Source organism: Somniosus microcephalus, chromosome 1 (genome assembly GCF_052327205.1).
Source record: "Somniosus microcephalus isolate GS21.2 chromosome 1, FLI_Smic_1.0, whole genome shotgun sequence".
NCBI classification, from domain to species: domain Eukaryota; kingdom Metazoa; phylum Chordata; class Chondrichthyes; order Squaliformes; family Somniosidae; genus Somniosus; species Somniosus microcephalus.
This window is the reverse complement of record NC_140987.1, coordinates 381,270,163-381,293,608: the sequence shown is the minus strand read 5'-3', so window position 1 is coordinate 381,293,608 and position 23,446 is coordinate 381,270,163. Positions and strand designations below refer to the sequence as shown.

Sequence of the window (23,446 nt, the reverse complement as noted above, 5' to 3'; positions counted from 1 at the left end):
CTTTGCCTGATATCTTTCACTCATGGAGTTCATAATCTCATCATGGGAAGGCACAGAATGGAGATCTAAACTTTCCCACAGGAAGGAAGGAAAATTGAAGAGTGAGTCCCTTCACAGGCCTTCCAGCTGCCAGTTTCAGAGAGGCCTGAAGCCAAGTCACCCACTTGCTGTCTGGATCGTGGGTGTTGCATGGCATGGGAGTCCTGAGAAATGGGCTGAAGGAGGTACTTGCACCTTTGGGGAAGAAAAACATGTCATGACAGCACTAGGAGAGGCAACAAAACTAATAATACAAGGCAAATTTTGAGGTCTAATTACAACTGCTGTCCTCTGAAACAAGAACACATGGCATCCTTTATTGATTTCATGTAGTATTTAGAACATATACAAGGAAATAAAATTGGTTTAATTTGCTGTAATAGTTATCTTAACTCCTCCATTAAATTGTAGCCCATAACTTATTCTCAGGTATCCATTATCATAAATACACACACATATACATAATTTTAACCTTCTAAACCATTCAATTGGTTTCCAGCTTGTACCGCACTCTTCCTTATCTATTATTCTATAAAAATATCCAGTTTAATTTGAATGGTCGGTTTGACTTGATTTTGTTTTTTATTCCTGTGATAACAGCAGCTATCCTTCACAACTGATTCGTGCGAATCACATTGCACGAGAAGACAGACAACATTATCTCTATAGGTGAAACAGCAAAAGGTTAAGTATCTGCAAAGGGCTTTCAGACCTGCAGTCATGCTCCTGTTTCCGCCCCCAATCCAACAAAAAAAAACTGCACCAGGAGATGTCTGTGTGGGAAAATTCTTCTTTCAATTCCCTCTCTGCCCCTAGCCCACTGGACCTTACTTCCTCTCCTTTTTCCCCCTGCCCTAACCCTAAATTTGCATATTTCTCTAATTTCTCTCCTGTCTCCCCCTTGCCCTTTCAAAGCTCATCTTGTCAATGAGACCAACCTCCTGCTCTCTCGACCCTATCCCTACTAAATTGCTGACCACCCAACATCCCTTCCTGGCTCCCATGTTAGCAGATATTGTTACCGGTTCTCTCTCCTCAGGTATTGTCCCTCTTTTCTTCAAATCAGCCATCATCACCCCTCTCCACAAAAAAACAACCCTTGACCCCTCCGCCCTTGCAAACTATCGCCCCATCTCCAACCTCCCTTTCCTCTCCAAAGTTCTTGAACGAGTTGTCGCCTCCCAAATACGTGCCCATCTTTCCCAGAATTCCCTTGTTTGAATCCCTCCAATTAGGCTTCCGCCCCTGCCACAGTACGGAAATGGCTCTTACCAAGGTCACAAATGACATCCTAATTGACTGTGACAACGTAATCTATCCCTTCTCATCCTTCTGAACCTGTCTGCAGCCTTTGACACGGTTGACTACAAAACTCTGCTCCAATGTCTCTCCACTGTTATCCAGCTGGATGGGACTGCACTCGCCTGGTTTCATCCCTATTTTTCCAGCCATAACCTTATAATCACCTGCAATGGCTTCTCTTCCTGATCCTGTACTGTCACCTCTGATGCCCCCAAGGATCTATCCTTGGCCCCTCCTATTTCTACTCTACATGCTGTCCCTCGGTGACATCATCCGGCAACACAACATGGGTTTTCACATGTGCGCTGATGATACCTAGCTCTACCTCTCCTCCACCTCTCTTGAACCCTCCACTGTCTCTGTACTATCAGACAGCTTGTCAGACATCCAGCACTGGATGAGCAGAAATTTCCTCCAATTAAATATTGGGAAGGCTGAAGCCATTGTCTTTGTTTCACACCACAAACTCCATTCCCTTTCCACTGATTCGATCTCTCTCCCCAGCAACTGTCTAAGGCTGGCCAAGTCTGTTTGCAAGTTTGTTGTCATACCTGATCACGAATTGAGTTTCCTACATCATATTCGTTCTATCACTAAGACATTTCCACCTTCGTAATATCGCCCATCTCCGCCCGTCCCTCAATGTATCTGCTGCCGAAATCCTCATCCATGCCTTTATCACCTCTAGACATGACTATTCCAACACACTCCTGGCCAGCCTACCTAGTTTTACCCTCCATAAACTTGATCGCATCCAAAACTCTGCCGCCTGTGTGCTAACTCGCACCAAGTCCCACTCACCCATCTCCCTTATGCTCGCTGACCTAGATTGGCTCCCAGTTAAGCAATGCCTCGATTTTAAAATTCTCATCCTTGATTTCAAATTCCTCCATGGCCTCGCCCCATCTTATCTCCTCCAGCCCTATAATCCCCCTAGACCTCAGCACTTTGCCTATTCTGGCCTTTTGAACATCCCCGATATTAAATGTTCCACCATTGGCGGTCGTGCCTTCAGCTGCCTAGGTCCTAAGCTCTGGAATTCCCTCCCTAAATCTTTCCGCCTCTCCACTTCTCATTCCTCCTTTAAGACACTCCTTAAAACCTACCGCTTCCACCATTTAAAAAAAAATTCGCTTATGCGATCTGGGCGTCACTGGCAAAGCCAACATTTTTTGCCCATCCCTAGTTGCCCTTGAGAAGGTTTTTGGTCATCTGCCCTAACATCTCCTTATATGGCTCGGTGTCAAATTTGTTTTTTTGATAACGCTCCTGTTGGGACGTTTTATTATGTTAAAGGCGCTGTATAAATAGAAGTTGTTGTTGTAAGACCCCAGGAAATTGCGGTGTGCTTCTCACAAATTCTCTGCACACGCACGCACATACGCACACACGCATGCACAAACACACGCACGCACACATGCACATACACACATGCACGCACATACACACCCTCTCTCTTCTCTGCTACCCGCCTGACAGCTAGCCTTTCAATCTGGCTGGCTACGGGCGGGTGGCAGAGAAACAAGATGTTAATCAGGCCCTGCCGTTAAAATCGGCAGGGCCTGAGGGAAACCCGTTCTCCTGAATTTCCTGACTGCATTCCAGCCCCCCTGTTCCCTCCCCACCTCCAAGTTAAAATTTCGGCCTAAGTGTCTGAATTGTCCAATCAAATGAGGAAAAAATCCTGACTTGCCTCAAAGAAACAAGAAAATATGGCAATTCTGCTGGTGGCCCATTTCACTTCTTGAAAGCATGCCCAACTCACAAGTAGCTGGGTAGGCCTCTTACTGATCCAAGAGCAGAGGAGTGGCAATACTGATGAACAAACATCTCCCTTCACTCTGGAGATGCCCATCCAATTAAAGGGTTGATAGCATAATGCTCACCGTATTTGTCCCAAACGTGGACTCCCCACATTCCCTAACTGAGCATTTCTCAAACATGGATATATAGTGTGCCCTCCACCTTCAGCTAGATACACTCCCATCAGACAGAGTACTTGGAACAAGCTACCATAGTAATCCAAGAGTGAGGTAATGATCTAGGCCTGATAGATGAGCTAAGAATTCCACAGATAACGGATTTACCTTCTACCCAAACCCAAACAAAACATGCTCCGGAATTGATTACTTCTTCCTGAAGCAGGCACGCTTATCTCGAGTCAAAAGCTGCTGAACGGAGTCCATAGCCATTGCTGAATATACATTGGTCAATCACCAACTCACCAGCCAACCTACCACCCTGCTCCGAACACTGGAAAATTGGAGTTCATGGCTTCTCTGTTGGTGCAACTCGTGCACTGTGATTTTTGAGGATGAGAACCTCCATATCTCATCTACACTACTATGAGACCAGTCCTCAGGCATCATATCATTGCGTTCTCCTTCACCAAGAGACGTACGTCTGGAATTTCTGTGGGGGTTGTTGGACGGCAGATCGACGAAAATCCTGGCGAACTGGTGTAGGTGGCTAAAAACGGCTGTTTATCTGGAAGCTCTGCCCACCTCCAACTGATCGGAGAAACCCCATGGAAATTCAGGGCTGTAGAGTATAGCAAACCCAGAGAGACCTGGAGGAAAGGGTACTGGAACCCAAAACCCAGCACAAAAGATAATGATCAAAGAGCCCTGATACAGACCAGAGGTGCCTTCCCTTTTGTTCTTTCATCCCCTCCCCCCTTTCCTAGCCTCTTCACTTGCTTAAAAATCTGTTCCATTTCCTGCTTTTATCCAGTTCTGACGAAAGGTCATTGATCTGAAACGTTAACTCTGTTTCTCTCTTCACAGATGCTGCCTGACCTGCTGAGTTTCTCCAGCATTTTCTGTTTTTATTACAGGCCAGAGGTGAATTCAATAGGCTGCTGTCAGAGGGAGCTGAAAAACTTCTCCAGCATACCAGGGCTAAATATTATAAACAGTGGACAAACTGAGAACGCTCCTAGCACGTACACTGTGCCAACAAGCACAGAACAGTCAAGTCAATTAGGAAAATTGTGCAAACTAAACTCTGACTCCACCAAAATCAACAAGGGGTCAGGGGCGTAGGTAAACTTACTCAATGTACGTAATTGTTTGCGCTTTTTAATCTCCTGGGGCAGTGAAAATGAGCACAGCTCCCTTCTCCAACCTCCTGTTGTTCCAAGGGTGGAGTACTGCTGTGCTTGGCAATTCTTGTAATGGCAGGGGGAGGAGATAGCTAGCGAGAACTGAGAGGAGGGGAGAGCGAAAGGTGCCAACAGGAACGGGGGCTCGGGGAGTGGGGTGAAAGGTGCCAACAGGAACGGGGGCTCGGGGAGTGAGGTGAAAGGTGCCAACAGGAACTGGGGCTCGGGGAGTGAGGTGAAAGGTGCCAACAGGAACGGGGGCTCGGGGAGTGAGGTGAAAGGTGCCAACAGGAACGGGGGCTCGGGGAGTGAGGTGAAAGGTGCCAACAGGAACGGGGGCTCGGGGAGTGAGGTGAAAGGTGCCAACAGGAACGGGGGCTCGGGGAGTGAGGTGAAAGGTGCCAACAGGAACGGGGGCTCGGGGAGTGAGGTGAAAGGTGCCAACAGGAACTGGGGCTCAGGGAGTGAGGTGAAAGGTGCCAACAGGAACTGGGGCTCGGGGAGTGAGGTGAAAGGTGCCAACAGGAACGGGGGCTCGGGGAGTGAGGTGAAAGGTGCCAACAGGAACGGGGGCTCGGGGAGTGAGGTGAAAGGTGCCAACAGGAACGGGGGCTCGGGGAGTGAGGTGAAAGGTGCCAACAGGAACGGGGGCTCGGGGAGTGAGGTGAAAGGTGCCAACAGGAACGGGGGCTCGGGGAGTGAGGTGAAAGGTGCCAACAGGAACGGGGGCTCGGGGAGTGAGGTGAAAGGTGCCAACAGGAACGGGGGCTCGGGGAGTGAGGTGAAAGGTGCCAACAGGAACGGGGGCTCGGGGAGTGAGGTGAAAGGTGCCAACAGGAACTGGGGCTCGGGGAGTGAGGTGAAAGGTGCCAACAGGAACTGGGGCTCGGGGAGTGAGGTGAAAGGTGCCAACAGGAACGGGGGCTCGGGGAGTGAGGTGAAAGGTGCCAACAGGAACGGGGGCTCGGGGAGTGAGGTGAAAGGTGCGAGCGTGAACTGAGGGTAGAAAGGAGGTGAAAAGTGCCAGCATGGGCAGAGGGGGAGAAGAGTACGAGCATCAAATGGGTGGTGAGGTCTCTTCGTCATCATGACAACCATATAATCCATTTGAAAATAACTTGGACATTTCAGGCTCGAAGAGGTTCATCTGAGAGGTGATTGTATTGAGGTATTGAAGATAATAAACCGTATGGAAAAGCTAAATCCAGAAAATTACTTTCAATTAAATTGTGAGAGAATGTACCGTTTTGAATTTAACTTGCTCTATTGAGCAGGAGGCAAGGACACCAGCCCAAAGCCGTGTGGTCCTTCTTTACATATGGATGCGAGATGGCCCCAGAAGCTGATCCCATCTCCTACCTTCTGTCAGCAGGCGGCCCCTGGGCCACGCGATTTTCCGCTCCTTCCCATCTGAAATGGGTGGGAAGTCATCCGCCAGGATCTAAATGAGGCCCGGAAGTTAATATCACCCAGGCCTCATTTCTGGGGAAGTGGGTGAGTTTCTAACTTACCTCGTACCCACCCAGAGTTAAAATCGGGGCCTGTACATATCTGTCAGCATACCCCATGGTCCATTTACCCACGGAGCATGAATGGCTTTCAAGAGGTTGGAAGGCTATTTGAATGCTGGACCATCACAACAGAGCCCGAGCTTGTCCACACTCAACATCTACAGACATGGACTTCTACCAGAGGTTTCTGGACAGCAGTCAGGATTGCGAAATTTGACTGATTTCCACCTACACTAATCCAGGTAATTCTGCTGCTGAATAGCTCAATCACTCATTAGATAGCCATCCAAGGAGCTGCTCACTCATAATTTAACGATGTCCCTCATTCATTATATATATGTTTTTAAGCAGAGAGGAAGGGCTTACCTCTGGGGGAAGGAAAAGAGTTCCTAAGTTGTTCCATTACATCCTCCAGGTGCAGCACCATGTCTTGGGATATACCATGGCTGTTTGACTCATCTATGAAAAAATGAAGAACACAGAGGTTGAAACTGGTCGGCCTCTTTGCTCATGTTGCATTGACTAGGAAACTGAAGTAAAACGTGATGCAGGGTCTGCACTCCAATCTACAACTAAGATAATTCTGGGCAATAGGAATTGGAGTGATGAAGAAAGTTAGGTTTGGAAAAGGGATTTTGAGGAAATTGCTGGAGGCTGCTCACAAAATGGCACAGAAAATGCAATTTTTTTTTTTATTGGTGGGGCCAGGAGGAGCAGGACTCCTCGATCCCCCCCCCCACCCCACTACCACACCCCCTCAGACTCTGTTGACCGGCTCAACATGGGAGCCGGCCAATTTTCCGCCCTCCCAGAACTGGTGAACTGCAGCATGTAAATGAGGTCCAGTCCTCAAAATGGCTGTGGCCTCATGCCAGCAAGAATGGGCAGGCCCTTTCTCTGCCTTTAGATACAATTGGCCCTAATGTCTCTAACATCTGTCTTAATCTGGTATGAAGCAGTTACTGAAATAAGGATCCTTAGATAAGGGCTCATACAAGATCCTTACATCTTCTTTCCTTCAAATCTAGTTGAATTTTTTTGAGGAGGTCACTATGATGGTGGATAAGGGAGCGTCTGTCGATGTTGTCTATATGGACTTCCAGAAGGCATTTGATAAGGTTTTATACCTTCTGGAAGTCCATATAGACAACATCCATAGACATGGATTTAGAAAAAATGGAAGTGCATGGAACTGGAGGTAACTTTGCGACATGGGTTGGTAAGAAGTTGGGATGTAGGGAGGTAGGAGACTTGGAGTGGGGACATAGGGAACATTTTCTGTTTGGCGGAATGTGGCAAGAGATATTTCCCATAGTACTGGGGCCTCAGCTTTTCACCATATATATCAATTACCCAGATGAAGAAATAGAGAGTTGTATATCCAAGTTTACAGATGACTCTAAGTTAGGAGGCATAGTAAGTTGCGTAGATGGGAGCAGGAAGTTACAAAGGGACACAGACAGACTAAGCGAGCTGGCAGAAGTATGGCAAATGGAGTTCAATGTGGGAAAGTGTGAGGTGACCCACTTTGGATGCGAGAAAGACAAATCAGAATGTTTTCTTAATGGTGAGCGACTGGAAGCTGTGGAGGAGCAAAGGGATTTGGGTGGCCATGTGCACAGATCAATTAAAGCTCGTGCACAGGCACAAAAAGTGATCAAAAAGGCATAGGAATGTTGGCCTTTATCTTAAAGGAGTTGGAATACACAGGTGAGGAAGTGATGCTTCAGCTGTATAGAGCCCTGGACAGACCCCATCTGGAGCACGGAGTTATGTTCTGGGCACTGAACCTCAGGAAAGCTATATTGGCCTTGGAGGAAGAACCAGAATGATACCAGGACTTAAAGAGTTAAATTACGAGGCCAGGCTGCATAAACCTGGTTAGTATAATCTTGACTTTAGAAGGTTCAGGAGTGATCTAATTGAAGTCTTTAAAATGATAACGGGATGTGGTAGAGTAGATACAGAGAAACGATTTCTCTGGTGGGAGAAATCCAGAACAAAGGGACAGAATCTTATATATTTCAAGATAAATCATTTAGGAGTGAAATCAAGAAGAACCTCTTCACACAAAGGATAATGGAAATCTGGAACTCTCTCCCTCAAAAGGTGTGGATGCTGGGTCAATTGCAATTTTCCAGACTTGAAATTGATAGATTTTCATTAGGTAAGAGTAGTAAGGGATATGGAGCTAAGGCGGGTATATGGAGTTAGGTCACGGATCAGCCATGATCCCATTGAATGGCGGAGCAGGCTCGAAGGGCTGAATGGCCTCCTCCTGTTCCTATGTTCCTCAAACAAACATTTGCACTTATATATAATCAAATGGTTCTCTTATTATTTTTCATTTGCATCTATTCTTGGTAATCTTGTAATTTAACAGACTTATAAGATTAGAAATTATTGTTGTGATATTAATGAATGAATGCTTAATGTGCTCAAATGACAGTCCTCAGTCTGTTATTTTAGTACAGGAGCTAACCCATTTATTCTGAATTTTGAGATAAGGACATTGCATAGAACAGGAAACCTAGAGAGGAGAATAAAATAACAAAAGCAAAAATATTTTTTTATTCTTAAAAATATTTCTACTACGTGGCAGCATGATGTTTTAGTCAATACATTTTTCCACATGATACTCTCTCTTCCCACTAACCTGCTTTCTCAGATTCCGAGCTGCTTCTATTGGGTTTTTCTCGCTGGCTGTTGTCAGAATGATGGGAAGATGGGGAAGCAGAAGAGGCTGTCGATCCATTTTTCTCAGAGTCTTGCTGTGGCTGTGAATTGATAAGAAAACACAGTTACCAAAAGGCACATCCAGATAGTTTAATAATTGGACTGTGTCAAGGGAACTGTTGTATATCTACCAAAGGGGTAGGGGGAAGGGTCTGATGAACATCTGCAGAGCTCCTCCATTGAATGACATTCTATAATTATCTGAACATTAGATTATGCTTTTAAATGTGAAAAATTGGACTCAGTACACAAACAATTATTACTACACATAGGCCCTGAAATTATTTTGAGTGAATATTAATGTATAAACACCTAACATGTTCATATGAAATTAATTTGTTCGCTATGTTATGGGAGGCATTAACCTATTTATAAGTAGAATGTTTCTAACCTTACTAACTTGTATCCAACATGTTACAAATACGAAGCCCATCTGGGTTTATAGGGCTCTCTTGATCACCCCTTTTTTACAGACACTGTCCTCATTACTGGCATAACAACAAATTGAATTTAAATAGCGCCTTTAACGTAGAAAAACAGCTCAAGGTGATTCGTAGAATTAGTTATTTATACATTAAGAGAAGGAATAAATGCATGGCGAGCCAAAGGAGATATTAGGAAGGGTGACCAATAGCTTGGTCAAAGAGGTGGGTTGTAAAGAGGGTCTTAAAAGAGGAAGTGGATGTGGAGAGGCAGAAGGGCTTAGGCTGGGAATTCCAGAGCGTGAGGCCTCAGTGTGACCACACAGCTACCAATGGTGCGGCAAACGAATGGAGGGAATGGACAAAAGGCCAGATTTGAAGGAGCGGAATATTTCGATGGGGGGGTGGGGGTGGAATTTGTTGAGGGACCTGGAGCCAATGTAGGTCGGAGAGGAGAGGGATAATAGATGAGTGCGACTTGCTGCGGGATAGGATACTGGCTGCAGAGTTTTGGTTGAGCTTGTGGAAGGTGGGATGGGAGTCCGGACAGGAGAGCACTGGAATAGTTGAATCTGGAGGTGACAAAAGCATGGATGAAGGTTTCAGGAGCAAATGGGCTGAGGTAGGGGCGGAGGCAGGCAATGTTACGGAGGTGGAAGAGGGGAGTCTTTGTAATGGAGAAGGTTTGGGGTCGGAAGCTCAGCTCGGGGTCTGAATAGGGCCCCAAGGATATGAACAATCTGGTAATGCCTGAGACAATGGCCAGGGAGTGGGATGGAATTGAATGGCGAGGGTACGGGGTTTGTGAGGGGAGCCAAAGATGTTGGTTTCAGGCTTCCCAATGTTTATCTGGAGGAAATAGTGGTTGATTCAAAACTGGATGTTGGACAAGCAGTCTGACAACAGAAAGACAGTATAGGGGTCAAGAAAGGTGATGGAGTGGTAGAGCTAGATGTAATCAGCATTACCAAGGATCAGCATGTAGATGAGGAAGAGGAGGGTGCCAAGGATAGAACCTTGGAGGATTCTGAAGGCAATGGTGTGGGAGGCGGTAATTAAAGCTTTTGTTCGAGATGCTTCGGCTACAATCGGATAATTAAGAGCGGAACCAAGTGAGGACTGTCCCACTGAGCTGGATAATGGAGGAAAAGCATTGGGGGAGGATGGTGTGGTCGACTGTGTCAAAGACTGCAGAGAGGATGAGATGGGTTGATGCACCAGAGTCACAGAGGATGTAATTTGTGACTTTAGTTAGGGCTGTTTCAGTGCTGTGGCAGGGATGGAAACCAGATTGGAGCGATTCAAATGGAGCTGCGGGCACAGATTTGGGAGGTGACAACTTGTGCAAGAACTTTGTAGAGCTAAAGGAGGTTGGAGATTGGGCGATAGTTTGCAAGGACAAAGGGGTAAAGGGTAGGCTTTTTGAGGAGGGGTTTTGAAAGGGAGGAGGACAGTACCTGAGGAGAGGGAACTGTTTACAGTGTCAGCTTGCATGGAAACCAAGGTAGTCAGCAGTTTAATGAGAATGGGGTCGAGGGAGTAAGAGGTGGATCTCATGGACAAGACATGACAAGTTCATGAGCTCCTCACATATGTTGTTGGAGGTGAGAGTGGAGAGCGGTGTGGCAAGGGGTTTAACTCTGAATTTGCTTGTTATATTTGCAATCCCCTCTCCTCCTACAGTCTGAAGTAATCCTTGCCTCACAGTTGTTTTACAATACATTTTCTTAATTACTCTGAATACTCCGGGAGTTTATATACAAAGAGGGCAAGTAGTTCATGTATGGTAACATATATATGTTGACTAATTCTGTTCTTGCCCAAAGTAGGAAAGTAAATAAACTGAATGCAACAAAAAACTAAAACCAATTTTTGACAGTAATCAAAATCCTCCTCTCCCCGAGTTTCATGTCATATTAAAATGCAACAAACTAAAGAACCACTAGAGGGCAGCAAATGACATATCTAAACATAAGTACTTGTACATTTTGAATATTGTGTACAATTCTGGATGTCTTACCTTCAAAGGTCATTGATGTGTTCAATAATGTTTTAGAACAGAGCAATGAGGATGATTCTGGGATTTAAAACGTTCTCAGCTATGAGGAGAAACTCACAAATTGAGCATGTTTAATTTTGAGAGAAGAGGATTGAGAGGGGACATTAGGTTACTTAAATTTGACTGTCAGTGTAGAACTAGAGGACACAAGAGCAAGATCAACTCTTAACTGGCCACATTTGGAATACTGTGTGCAAATATCGACACCCTACTTTCACAATGTTATTTGTGTATTGGAGAGAGTTCAGTGCAAATGGACAAAAATGAGTCCAAGTCTTCATAACTTCGTCCTAAGAGACACCTAAAGAATCAAAGCTGTTCCTGCTGGAGAAAATAATTATCAGGGTTTTTTAAATGCTCAAAAGATACTGGTTATGTTGATGTAACCTGCTTATTTTAACTCATCAGAGAATGAGTTAAATCAACATATATCAAGCAAGACTAGGAATGATATCTGAACACTACTTCTCGTCTTCTTTCCTACTCTTTCCAATCCTGGTACAATGGTCTGAGATTTCTAAAAAAAAGTTGTAAAACCTGCAACAAGAGTAATGTTTGCAAACTGCCTCTTAACACAGTGTAGTCTACTCTATTTAAATAACATATATCTCAGGCTTGTAGTGACGTATTACTGCAGGACCCATATGTTTGGCCATCTATGTTCAGATTATAACTGAAACAGACAACAGCGAGATTAATGATGAGCATAGGCCCAAGCTTATATCTGTATGATAATAGAATTTTGCCTTTAAAAACTCAGTTCTGGTGCTTTAGAGAATATCTATTGAAATTTCACCTGCTGGCAGATCTGTGATGCATCGTGTCTGGTGCTGTGCTATTTGGCGGTACCATTGGGAGTTGTACGGATAACCGTAGCTGTCGTAGAGACAGCGGGGTTTGATTGACAGCCGGTTGACGGCTGACGTCATATCTGGGGGCGGGATCCAACGCCATCTTGGCCATGCTTGGGGTACTGTACTACAAGACACAGAGTCAGGACTGGATAAATGGCACTCCACTACAACTGCTTGGGAGACTCGTAATTACGTTATTAAGATAACATTGCATGGTACCAGGATTTATAGAACTCACGATAAGGACATACTACAACAATGGAAGGAATAAAACCTCCGGCTAGCCTGCAACTAGAAGGAAATGTGGATGAAAATTGGCGTGTCTTCAAGCAACGCTTTCTTCTCTACCTCACAGCGATTGACGCTTCGACTGGCTCTGGAACACGTAAAATAGCTTTGTTGCTAACAATGGTTGGCTCGCAGGCAATCGAGCTGTTTAATACATTTACGTTTGCAGCCAAAGATGATAAAAATGATCTGGACAAGGTGATAGAACGGTTCGACGAATACTGCACTCCAAAAAAGAATGAAACATATGAGAGATTCGTGTTTCGCTCCCGCGTGCAAAAGCAAGGAGAATCCTTTGATTTTTTTTGATGGACTTGAAAATAAAAGCACAAACATGCAACTTTAGGGACTTGAAGGAATCAATGATACACGATCAAGTCGTTTTTGGAATACTCGACAAGAAGGTGAGGGAGAGAATGTTTAGAGACAATGACCTAAATTTGGATGCAGCAGTGAAAATATGTCATGCTAGTGAACTCTCAGCCATGCACACGAAAACTTTCGAAGGGAGCAGCACAGTAGCGGGTGGGAGTGCCCCGGGGCTGAAAAACCTGCCGGTGGATGTGGTACACAAAAGGGACACAAGAGGGCCCACGGAGTTCAAGACGATGACGCCTTACGAATGCAGATGGTGCGGTAATAAACACGTAGCCAGACAGTGTCCTGCTTATGGGAAGAACTGTGCAAAATGTAAAGGCAGGAATCACTTTGCCAAGATGTGCTTTTGGGAAGAGAAAACTGAAGGTAAAAAGACAGTGCATGCTATTGAGACTGAAGAGACAGGAGCAGAGGCTTTGTTGGAATGGTGCAAAATGAGTCAAAACAGGGCAAAAATGCTAATGAAGTGCACTCTGTAGGACCAAAGACTGAAGTTTGGATAGCTCCCTTGCTAGTAAATGGCACCATTGTTGCCTTTAAGCTAGATACAAGTGCTAAGGCAAACCTCATAAGTTGGAGTGATGCACGGAATCTCAAAGTGCGACCTAAAATACTGAACAAGACAGTGTCTTTGAAGGCATACAATGGACAAAGCATTGAAACAAAAGGAACGTGTAGGCTGAATGTTAAGGTAAAAAATCAGATTCACCCTTTGACCTTTGTTATAGTGCCTGAAGGACATGAGTCACTGTTGGGGGATAAGGCCTGTGTGGATTTGGGCTTGGTAAAATGAGTCTATACTATCAATGAACTGAACTGTGCGCAGAGTGCCCCCCAAGATAGTACAAATCTGACTCATGAGACTATAGCACACAAATATGCAGATGTATTTCAGGGTTTCAGAGCACTGCCCTTTACATACTCCATCAAACTGAGAGAGGATGCACAACCTGTGATTCACGCACCCAGGAGAGTTCCAGTGGCTCTCCGTGAAAAACTGAGGAAAGAGCTAGACCGCATGGAGGGACTAGCTGTCATAAAGAAGATTGAGGAACCGACAGACTGGGTAAATTCCATGGTCTGCGTCAATTCAAAGAACACTGATAAATTGCATGTCTTGCGTGTCTGCATGGATCCCAAGGACCTTAACGCCAATATCAAAAGAGAGCACTACCAAATTCCAAAGAGAGAGGAAATAGTCAGCGAAATGACAGAAGCAAAAGTCTTCTCCAAGATGGACACCTCACATGGTTTCTGGCAGTTGAAACTTGATGAAGAAAGTGCTAAGCTGTGCACTTTTAACACCCCGTTTGGTCGATACTCCTACCAGCGTCTGCCCTTTGGTATTAGCTCCGCCCCAGAAATCTTTCACAGAGCAATGGAGCAAATCATCGAGGGCCTGGAGGGAATGTGGGTGTACGTGGATGATCTGGTAGTATGGGGCTCCACTCAGGGGGAGCACGACACCAGACTGGAGAAAACACTTCAGAGAATACAACAGTATGGACTCAAACTAAATAAAGACAAATGTCAGTTCAGTGTCAATGAGATCACATTCCTCGGAGACAAGATCTCTACAGAGGGGATTCAGCCAGATAAGTCAAAGGTAAAGGCTATACATGACATGGAGAAACCAAAGGACAAGAAAGGGGTTCAGCGGGTCCTTGGCATGGTTAACTACCTAGGAAAATTCATTCCAAATCTAGCAGTGAAAACTGTTCATCTGAGAAAACTGCTGCACCAAGAGACTGAGTTCCAATGGGGACATGAACATGAGAGAGAATGGAAGGGGCTGCTACACATTCTAGCAAGTGAACCCCTACTGAAGTTCTTCTGCCCTAAAAAGAGGACAAAAGTGTCCACAGATGCCTTTAAGAATGGATTAGGGGCTGTCCTTCTACAGGAAGATGAAGGAGAATGGCGACCAGTGGCGTATGCGTCACGCTCCATGACGGCTACAGGGTGCCGGTACGCGCAAATCGAGAAGGAGTGCCTTGGCTTGGCATTTGGGTGTGAAAAATTTCATACCTACATCTATGGTCTTCCCAAGGTTATCCTAGAAATGGACCATAAGCCATTGCTAGGGATCGCAAAGAAGAATCTGTGTGACATGTCACCACGGATACAACGCCTAATGATGAGACTTCAACGTTACGATTTTGAGCTAACATATGTGCCAGGGACACAAATGTTCATTGCAGACACACTATCCAGGGCTGTGCCTTACGCCACACAAAACAGTGAATCAGAAGAGGATGTGGCTCTTCATGTGGATATGGTCTACGCAGCATTGCCTGCCACACAGGAACAACTATCAGTGATAGTCACAGAGACATCAAAGGACCCAGTCCTGAGTAAAGTAATGAGAAATCTTCGAGAGGGCTGGAAGAAAGGGTCATGTAAACAATATTATCACATTCAGTCTGAGCTCTCTGTGGTCAATGGACTACTGCTTAAGTGTGACAAGATAGTAGTGCCCACCTCTATGTGACGAGAAATGCTCAACAGGATACATGAAGGGCACCTGGGCGCAGAAAAGTAAAAAAGGAGAGCACGTGAAGCACTCTACTGGCCAAACATGAACTCTGATATTGACCAGTTGATCAGCGAGTGTGCTACATGTCAGGAGTATCACTACAAGCAAACGAAAGAGCCCTTCATTACCACAGAGCTCCCATTACAACCTTGGGAAAAGGTCGGAAGTGATATATTTCACTATGAAGGAAAAGACTATTTGTTAGTTATTGATTATTATTCCAATTATCCGGAGATGGCTCTCTTGTTCAGTACCACATCAAGAGCTGTGATAACTCACCTGAAGTCAATCTTTGCCAGGCATGGCATCCCTCTAACCTTGGTCTCTGATAATGGCCCTCCCTATGCCAGTCACGAGTTTCAGTCATTTGCTTCAGAGTATGAGTTTAATCATGTAACCTCCAGTCCACTCTATCCTCAGGCTAATGGAAAAGCGGAGAAGGGGGTACAGATTGTGAAAAGACTATTAAAGAAAGCAGCACACAGCAACACTGACCCATATCTGGCCCTGATGTTGTACAGGGCGGGCCCGCTAGCAAGTGGCAAGTCTCCAGCTGAGCTCTTACTGGGTCGGAAAATCCGTACACGACTTCCCAGTTATGTCACACCTGACCACAGAGATGAGGTGTGGGCAGACAAGGCTCGGAAACTACAACAGAAACAAAAAACACTTCATGACCGCACAGCCACTACACTAGTGCCTCTACAGGAAAAAGATATAGTTCACATTGAAGGGCCTGAGTCATGGCCTAAAAGAGCCACCGTTCTACAACAGGTCACCCCCAGGTCATACAGTGTCGTGACAGAGAACGGCAATGTGTTTCGCAGAAACAGGAGGCACCTACTGAAAACCACAGAGACCTTTCAGCCTTAGGAGGACGGAGAGGATGACGAGATGAGGGAAATGCCACAAAGAGACGAGATGAGGGAAATGCCACAAAGTGACGAAGGACACAGTAGTGATAATGTGACAAGGGACCTGTGTGGTACAGACATGAACTTAAGGGATACAACTGGGGTGGTTCAGCAAACACCCGTTCAGCCACGCAGGTCACAGCGCACCAGAAAGCCTGTAGTTAAACTTGACCTGTAGACAGGGATCGATAAGACTGTAAACAGTTAATGGACTCCTGGGTGTGGGTAAGGTTTATACCTACCTGCAATTAGTTCAATGGTGTAGTTACACTGACTGTTTCTATATGATGTTAACAAGTGTTCTATGTGTTATGTTATGTTATGTTGTTACTGTGTTATGTCTTCATTGAAGGGGGAAGATGTACGGATAACCGTAGCTGTCGTAAAGACAGCGGGGTTTGATTGACAGCTGGCTGACGGCTGACGTCATATCCGGGGGCGGGATCCGACGCCATCTTGGCCATGCTTGAGGTACTGTACTACGAGACACAGAGTCAGGACTGGATAAATGGCACTCCACTACAACTGCTTGGGAGACTTGTAATTACATTATTAAGATAACATTACAGGAGTTCCCTTACATGATTCTAAATTTTGATGGGTTAAGTATATAGAGAAGCCGACAAGTTGCGTTTCTTAATGAACAGGCAGAAAAGGCTGAATAAAGAGATAAACAGAAGACATGATCACTGTCCCAATCTATATGCAGGCGATTCCACCGAGACCAGTTGGTCATAAATTTGGAATGTCTTTGAAATTTGGTAAAAATTTGTCGAAGGACTCACAGTGCAGGAAACCACCAAGGTAGAAAAGATTAGGATAGAAGATGAAGTAAATCAAGAGTTAATGATTAGATGATGGCAGGCTTGGATTTTCCAAGCCAGGAGGAAAGTAGGACTGAGGGAGATTTGGGGTTCCACAGTTTTGAGGTCCTGCGGAAGAATGAGGTAGAACAGGAAGTAATGGGCCAAAAATTGCAGTTGGCGGTGTACCTCCGGAGTACGCTGCCGACCTGTGAAAAGAATACACATCTACCTGATGGCAGCCCTCCTGCATAAACTTGCTCTCTGTCGCTGCATAATGGAGGGCAGCGTAATGGCCCATGGATCCCAGGGACGCAGCCTGTGCAGAAGTGTACCTGGGATCACGTGGTCCTGGTCCTCCAATCAGAAAACAGAATTCGATTTTACATCATTTCAGAATAGAATCCCGTAATCAGATTTAATGGAATCCCGTAATCAGATTTAATTACAATTTACAGGATTGGAAATTAATTTTTAATTAGCTTCATTCCACCAACTTCACTAAAAATTTAATTTTGCTGATAATTTTTCGACATCATTAAAACTCTAATATTTGCAGAAACAAGAAAAACTCATTTGGTACAGAGAAACTATATGATTTCTGAGATGAAAATGTTTAAAACATGCCTGAACTCTCCCCTTACGCTAATGCAAACAGGCCCTGTGACTGTTTGCATCAACTGTAACATTTCTATACGCAATTGCTGGGCAGTTGGTGGGCAAATAGCCCAACTCTGTGCCAGCAATTGCTTTTTCGTGGGCCGTGCTGATGGCCTGTCAACGCATACATTGACAGACTGCAAGTTCGGGATTTAGCGATTTCAAAGGAGGTATGACGGCGTATTCTGAGAGTACGCTGCCACACCCACTGCAAATTCTGGCCCATTGACTTCAACACAATATGGATGCAGGGATGAAGAAGAGGATGCAAGATGGTACATTCGGAGTTTAGGAGAAACACGAGAAGGAAGTTCAAAGGAGTGATGTGTGTGTGTGAGTGGATGGAAGTTAGAGGTGGGAGGAAGACCCCCGTACTCCCCAATTAGACAACAAGCTTCATCATGTGTCTGGTCTCCAGGTATGTGAGGGATTATTTTTGTCTGAATTTGGTGCGTTGGAAAACCTGCTTAGAGAAAATAATGCAGGGGAATTGGTGCACAATTAAAGTCACATGATAGCATAGATGTCCTGCTTCAATGAGTGTAAGGCACAGCATCCTGATACTATCAGGCACGGACTCTGCCCTCAGCAGTCCCCTGAGGAAGTGCTCATTGATTACTCAAAACACGCCAAAAATACTCACTGAATTCTCCATTACAACGTCTCTTCTTCTTCTTCTTAGGCAGTCCCTCGGAACCGGGGATGACTTGCTTCCACATTAAAAATGAGTTCTCAGGTGACTGATGAGTCCAATGCGGGACTTACAGTCTCTGCCACAGGTGGGGCAGACGGTGGTTGAAGGGGCGGGTGGGTGGGGTGCTTGGGTTGACGTGCGCTCCTTGCGCTGCCTGCGCTTGGCTTCCTCTTGCTCCCAGCTAAGATTACAATGTAGCAATCTGATAACTCATTTAACACCAAAAAATGAAAGCTGAATGAACACATTATTTTGCTTTATTTGCTGTTCTTGGATGGTTCAAAGTCTTAGCAACACACAGTCCTTATTTTGAGGTAATTTCCTGCTTCTCCCTGCATTTTGCATCAAGTTGAAGATGATCTAGCTGATGGTATGCACTGGGGCTGCTGATGCTAGGTAGAGTTAATAGGTTAAAAATGAATGCACTTCCCCATTTACTGTACTCTTCCAGGTGTTCTTGGTTTATATCCCCTGACCTAACTTCAAGGAACTGGACTGGTTATGCAACTGCTTTATTTAGAGGGACAAGCACCCACAGGTAATCCTTGCATGTTTCCAGCTTTTACTGTGCATCCAACCCGTGGTGTACTTGACCTGGGAGTGTTTGATGTGAACATAGAGTATGACCAAAGTAGAATAATGTTGCACGCCCTCACACTGACATCCCCCATCCTGATGAGAACAGAAATTCATCTAAATTTTAAAAAGCATGTCTGTGACATAAGTTAGATATGAGATGGCTGATCCTGGAGCGAGAATCTCAGCATAATTGGTTCTAAATGGTGGAGCATTTAAGTTTCGGGAATACATCAAATGCCAAGGCCCAACCACATGTATTTTTCTAATCACACAGTTAAAATATTGAAAACAGAAGCAGACTCGTTTTAAATGCCACACTAATGAAGATGTAGTTTATGTCAACTAGTCTAGTTGTCACTGTTTACATTAATCTTCCATTAGTAACTTGTTTTCTGGTTTGAATGTATGTAGCAGGGGCAACCAAGGAAAGCATTTCCTAAATGCCGCTGATCACCAAATGATGCCTCATTTAGTAATGTGCACAGTTTGCAGTCTCCAGAGAGAGAGAGCACGGACAGCCCAGGAGCAGCAGATAGAAAATCATGGGTCTCAAACTCTCCATATTCAAATGAGCCACAATAATAAAGATCCACATTGTACTAAAGTAAACTTGCGAACTCATATTTACAGAGGCCAATGGAGTGGTGTGGTACACCCAAGTACCAACCAAGTGTCGTCATTGAAACAGTGTGATGCAGGCTCCTTCATACACTGCGCTGAGCTCTGTTGTCAGCTATGGATAGTGCAGAAGAGACCATGGGGTAGATATTCAACTTGCCAACTGGGTGTAAAACTGGCATTATGGCTCGGGTGCCCATTATGGGAATGAAATTCGGGCGGTTGCTATAACGGGCGGCCATTTCACAAGGCCCTTGGTGACAAGTTGAAAATCTACCCCCCATATTGGTTCATCACTGGGAGGGAAGGAAGAATTGGAGGGCGAGTTCTCCCAGGCCATTCTTTATCATTGCCTTCCAGACACAGATGATGCGCAGTGCATGAGGAAAAGGTTAGAGGATAAATACAAAGAAAGACTCATAGGATGCTTATTTTTAAAAAATATTACAATAAATTATTTATAAGAAGCTTTATGAAACAATGTATTTAAGATATTAATCAGCAGTCACCAGTGTTGCATTGAGCTGTACGTCCAATAGCTGACTGTCCAATGTTGATATTTTATTTGGATACCATAGTAAGGATTCATGCTGTGCAAACTGGATGGCTAGCCACTACAATATAAACAACGGTTGTTGCAATAATTGATTTTCTTCCACTCTATGTCACTAGCAGATTTGCCAAATAGTGGGTAAAATTTATGAATCAGCGCCCCAGGTGGACAGTAAAATCATGCCGATCGCTGATCCCGAATTCCCAATAAATGCTGGTGTGTGTGAAACTCTGCGTCAGGAGTATTAATTACAGAATCTTACATTGCAGTCACAAAGTATGCCGAAGACAAGTCACCATACCTCCCTACTTTGACTCCTTGTTACTTCAAAAAAAAATGCTGATTAAATATCTGGCTAAAAATGGGTTTGAAGGCTATAAGGGTTTCTTTGGGTCCCCGGTGGTGGTCAGCTACCGTGTGATTTCCCGCTCCTGCTCCATGTCATTCCCACTGAGTTTGGGCAGGAGTCGAGCCTGGACTATGGTGATGAGTCCCGGGAGTTGAAATGGCCTGTGCCTCACATCGGCGAGTCAGAATGAGCCCGTCTCTTGCCACTCCGCCCCCACACTGAACTCTTGCTGAGTTAGAATACAAACTAACGCCCCAATTTTATCAACCATCTGCAATTTGTCATTCACGTACTTATTGCTTGCCCTCTAAATCGATTTGCATAATATTTCATTCCTCTACATATCTAATTTTCTACTCAATGTAGGGTAATCAGAAAATGTATTCTTTCTACAACAATTTTATTGAGATCGTTAATAAATGCGAAGAGCAGAGGTTCCAGGACAGGCTCCATGGGAGACTCCACTGGTTACTGCTGCTCAGATATTCGTACTCTGCTTTTTATTGTCAAGCCTAGATTTTAATTAATTTTGAACATTTCACCATCACCTCCACGAGACTTCACTTTTGCCGCAAGTCTTTAGTGAGGGAAGTTAAGATTTTAGAGGCAGCTCAAGCATTTTGAATATATAGATCTTGTATTCTAGTGAAGCACGGATACAAAAAAAAGTTTCATTATTCTCATCAATATTTTGAAAGATTTTGCTATATTGATTTTTGCATCAGCAATATCAGTGCTGTTGATTTCCCACTTTTAGTATCCAATGCACCAAGCACTTCCTCGTTGAATTTGCAGCCAGATTGCAGATGTACAAGTATTGGGACTGTATCATCCAGAACATGAAAGTCAAAAAATGCTTCATTTTCTTTTCCTTATCGCACAAGTTAAGAGTCAGGTGTTTGTACTGAAGTGAAGATAGTGCATCCACAATCAACAGCAAAGCCTCCCAAGCCAACGCCATGGAGCCATCTTTAAATATTCTAATCAAGCGCACTTTTTCCCCCCTATCAATCCAAATCAAAAGTATGGAGATCAGGACTTTTATGAACTGAGTAGACCTGGATTGGATCAATTCAGAAATGTTTATCCATTCAGCAGTAATTCTTATAGCTGAATTGGTAAAAGTGCAATTTTCAGTTTGTTGCCTTATTCCTTATTTAGGTATCAGACTCCAAATTGCATATTGAAAGCCTCCCAAACACATACTGTGAGTGCCAGAAACTCTCCTTCAGCAATCCAAGTGGAAATGATAGCAGCTGTGCCACACTAAGATATCAATGCCCTCAGTTCAGACTAGGGCCATGCTAACACATTAAGGCCATGCTAATGCATATTGAGAAATTCTAAAGAGGGAATGCCTTCTCCAAACATCAGAAAGTTATAGACTTGCAGGAGCTGAGAAATTGAATATCTGTGTCAATTAAATTCAATTGTTTAGCACGTCACCTGCCTGAGCATGAATAAAAGAAGCCACAATTTTTACAAGACAATCAGTATGTTATATACTGAAGAGTGCCCATTTGGAGAGCTGGATCTTACTGTCCGGTTGTATTGATGACTGTCCGGCACCATGAGATTTCCTATCTATTTTGACTTGGTATTCTCTCACCTGTAGCAATAGCTCCCGCAGCCTCTGGAGTTGCGATTCCAGCTGTTTGTTGTGATCTTCCAAGATCTGCATTCTGGTTTCCAGCCGGGTCTTGTGCTGACGGAGCAATCGTGCCTCAGCAAGAAGCTCTGTGTCCCGGGGGCTGAGAGGGGAGCTCGGGGATCCCTCTTGTACAGAGGAAGATATTGCTGCCTCTTCATGCTGCCATTTCAGTCGCCTGTACTCTTCCTGCAAGATCCTTAAAAAGAAAATTAATGACATCAAACTTTGTATTTTATTTGTTTCTTTGAATCATACTGTTACATTGATCTATGCTAGACGGGAACGGAACAAGGCACTGGGGTTTGTACATTCAGAACTCACTAACCCTACAGGCTGCTGCAGTTGTGTGGTCTGATTCCAGATGCTATTTGTTTCACTGATGGAGTATCTTCACTGAGATAGATAATGCCACGTACAGAACTTCATGCATCTGTGGTTGACAGTGGATGAAATATTTTACTCGCCAAGGTGAGCGGGATCCATGCCGAGGAACAAATTAGTTTCAGTGTGCTTTCTCACAGTGTCAGCATTGAGGACTGCCAGTTCAGAGAAAGCTCACTTATATTGTCCCATCATGCACGTCCAGTTCAGCTACAGCATGGGTTAAAGCTCCCCCTTCACTGTACCGTCGTGACATTTCAACTTAGGGTCTGTGAGTGAGACTGATGATTCTTACCAGTGTGTGTTGGATTCTGGCCAATTTTGTGGTATGGGCCTGCACTTACTCAGAAGTGCATTGAGTCTGCTCAAAACTCATTTCAGTTAGGACCCTTGTAGCTGAAAAGAGGAGACTTTTATCTAATCAGTCTGGGCCAGACTGAGACCCAGGTCCCAAAGATGAAAGGACAAGTGTCTAACCCACTACATCTCCCAGTCCCTCTTAGGAATTTACTTTAATAGCATAGCCGGTACTTTAGAATTGACAACAAGATGACTGCACTGGACTATGCCTCCTGTTGTTGTTATTGGGGTATCTATACCCCTTTGGTCCACTCACCATTACCAACAGTATGGTAGGGATTTGTCATACCGATTCTCATGCTCGAGGTGTCCAATAATGGCCTCCAGTTCGGTCTTCTCTTCAGTGTCCAATGCACCCAAAAGCTGGTTTGGACTGTGAGATGGATTTTGAGGAGAGTCTTGATCTGTCTCTGGGCTGAAATATTGAACCACCAATTGCTCATCATCTCTGTATATGTACATAAAGAGTGTGCTGTAAATGATTCAACCACATAACATTGCAATCTTTAGCTCCATAGAGACCTCTCTAGTAGGAGTTAATTTAGTGTTGCATTTACTTTCGTTTAAGGTAATCTGAAAATGATGCTCTGATGAATTTGTTCAGGGCTAGTTTGGATGCATCTGTATGCACAAGTGTGTGGGGATTTGAACTCTTT

At 44.6% G+C, this 23,446-nt stretch overlaps 1 protein-coding gene across 1 annotated transcript; it reads right to left on the bottom strand.

Annotated features, from left to right (window-relative positions):
* Nucleotides 1–4,204: 4,204 nt before the first annotated feature.
* LOC147125026 (dystrophin-related protein 2-like) lies at nucleotides 4,205–23,425 on the bottom strand. Its single transcript, XM_085990751.1, has 6 exons — nucleotides 23,080–23,425; nucleotides 22,008–22,245; nucleotides 20,006–20,110; nucleotides 8,612–8,732; nucleotides 6,322–6,414; nucleotides 4,205–4,290 (listed from the first exon to the last, which is right to left on the bottom strand). The coding sequence occupies exons 1-6, from the start codon at nucleotides 23,250–23,252 to the stop codon at nucleotides 4,205–4,207; spliced, it is 816 nt and encodes a 271-aa protein (XP_085846877.1). The 5' UTR covers nucleotides 23,253–23,425.
* Nucleotides 23,426–23,446: the final 21 nt, after the last annotated feature.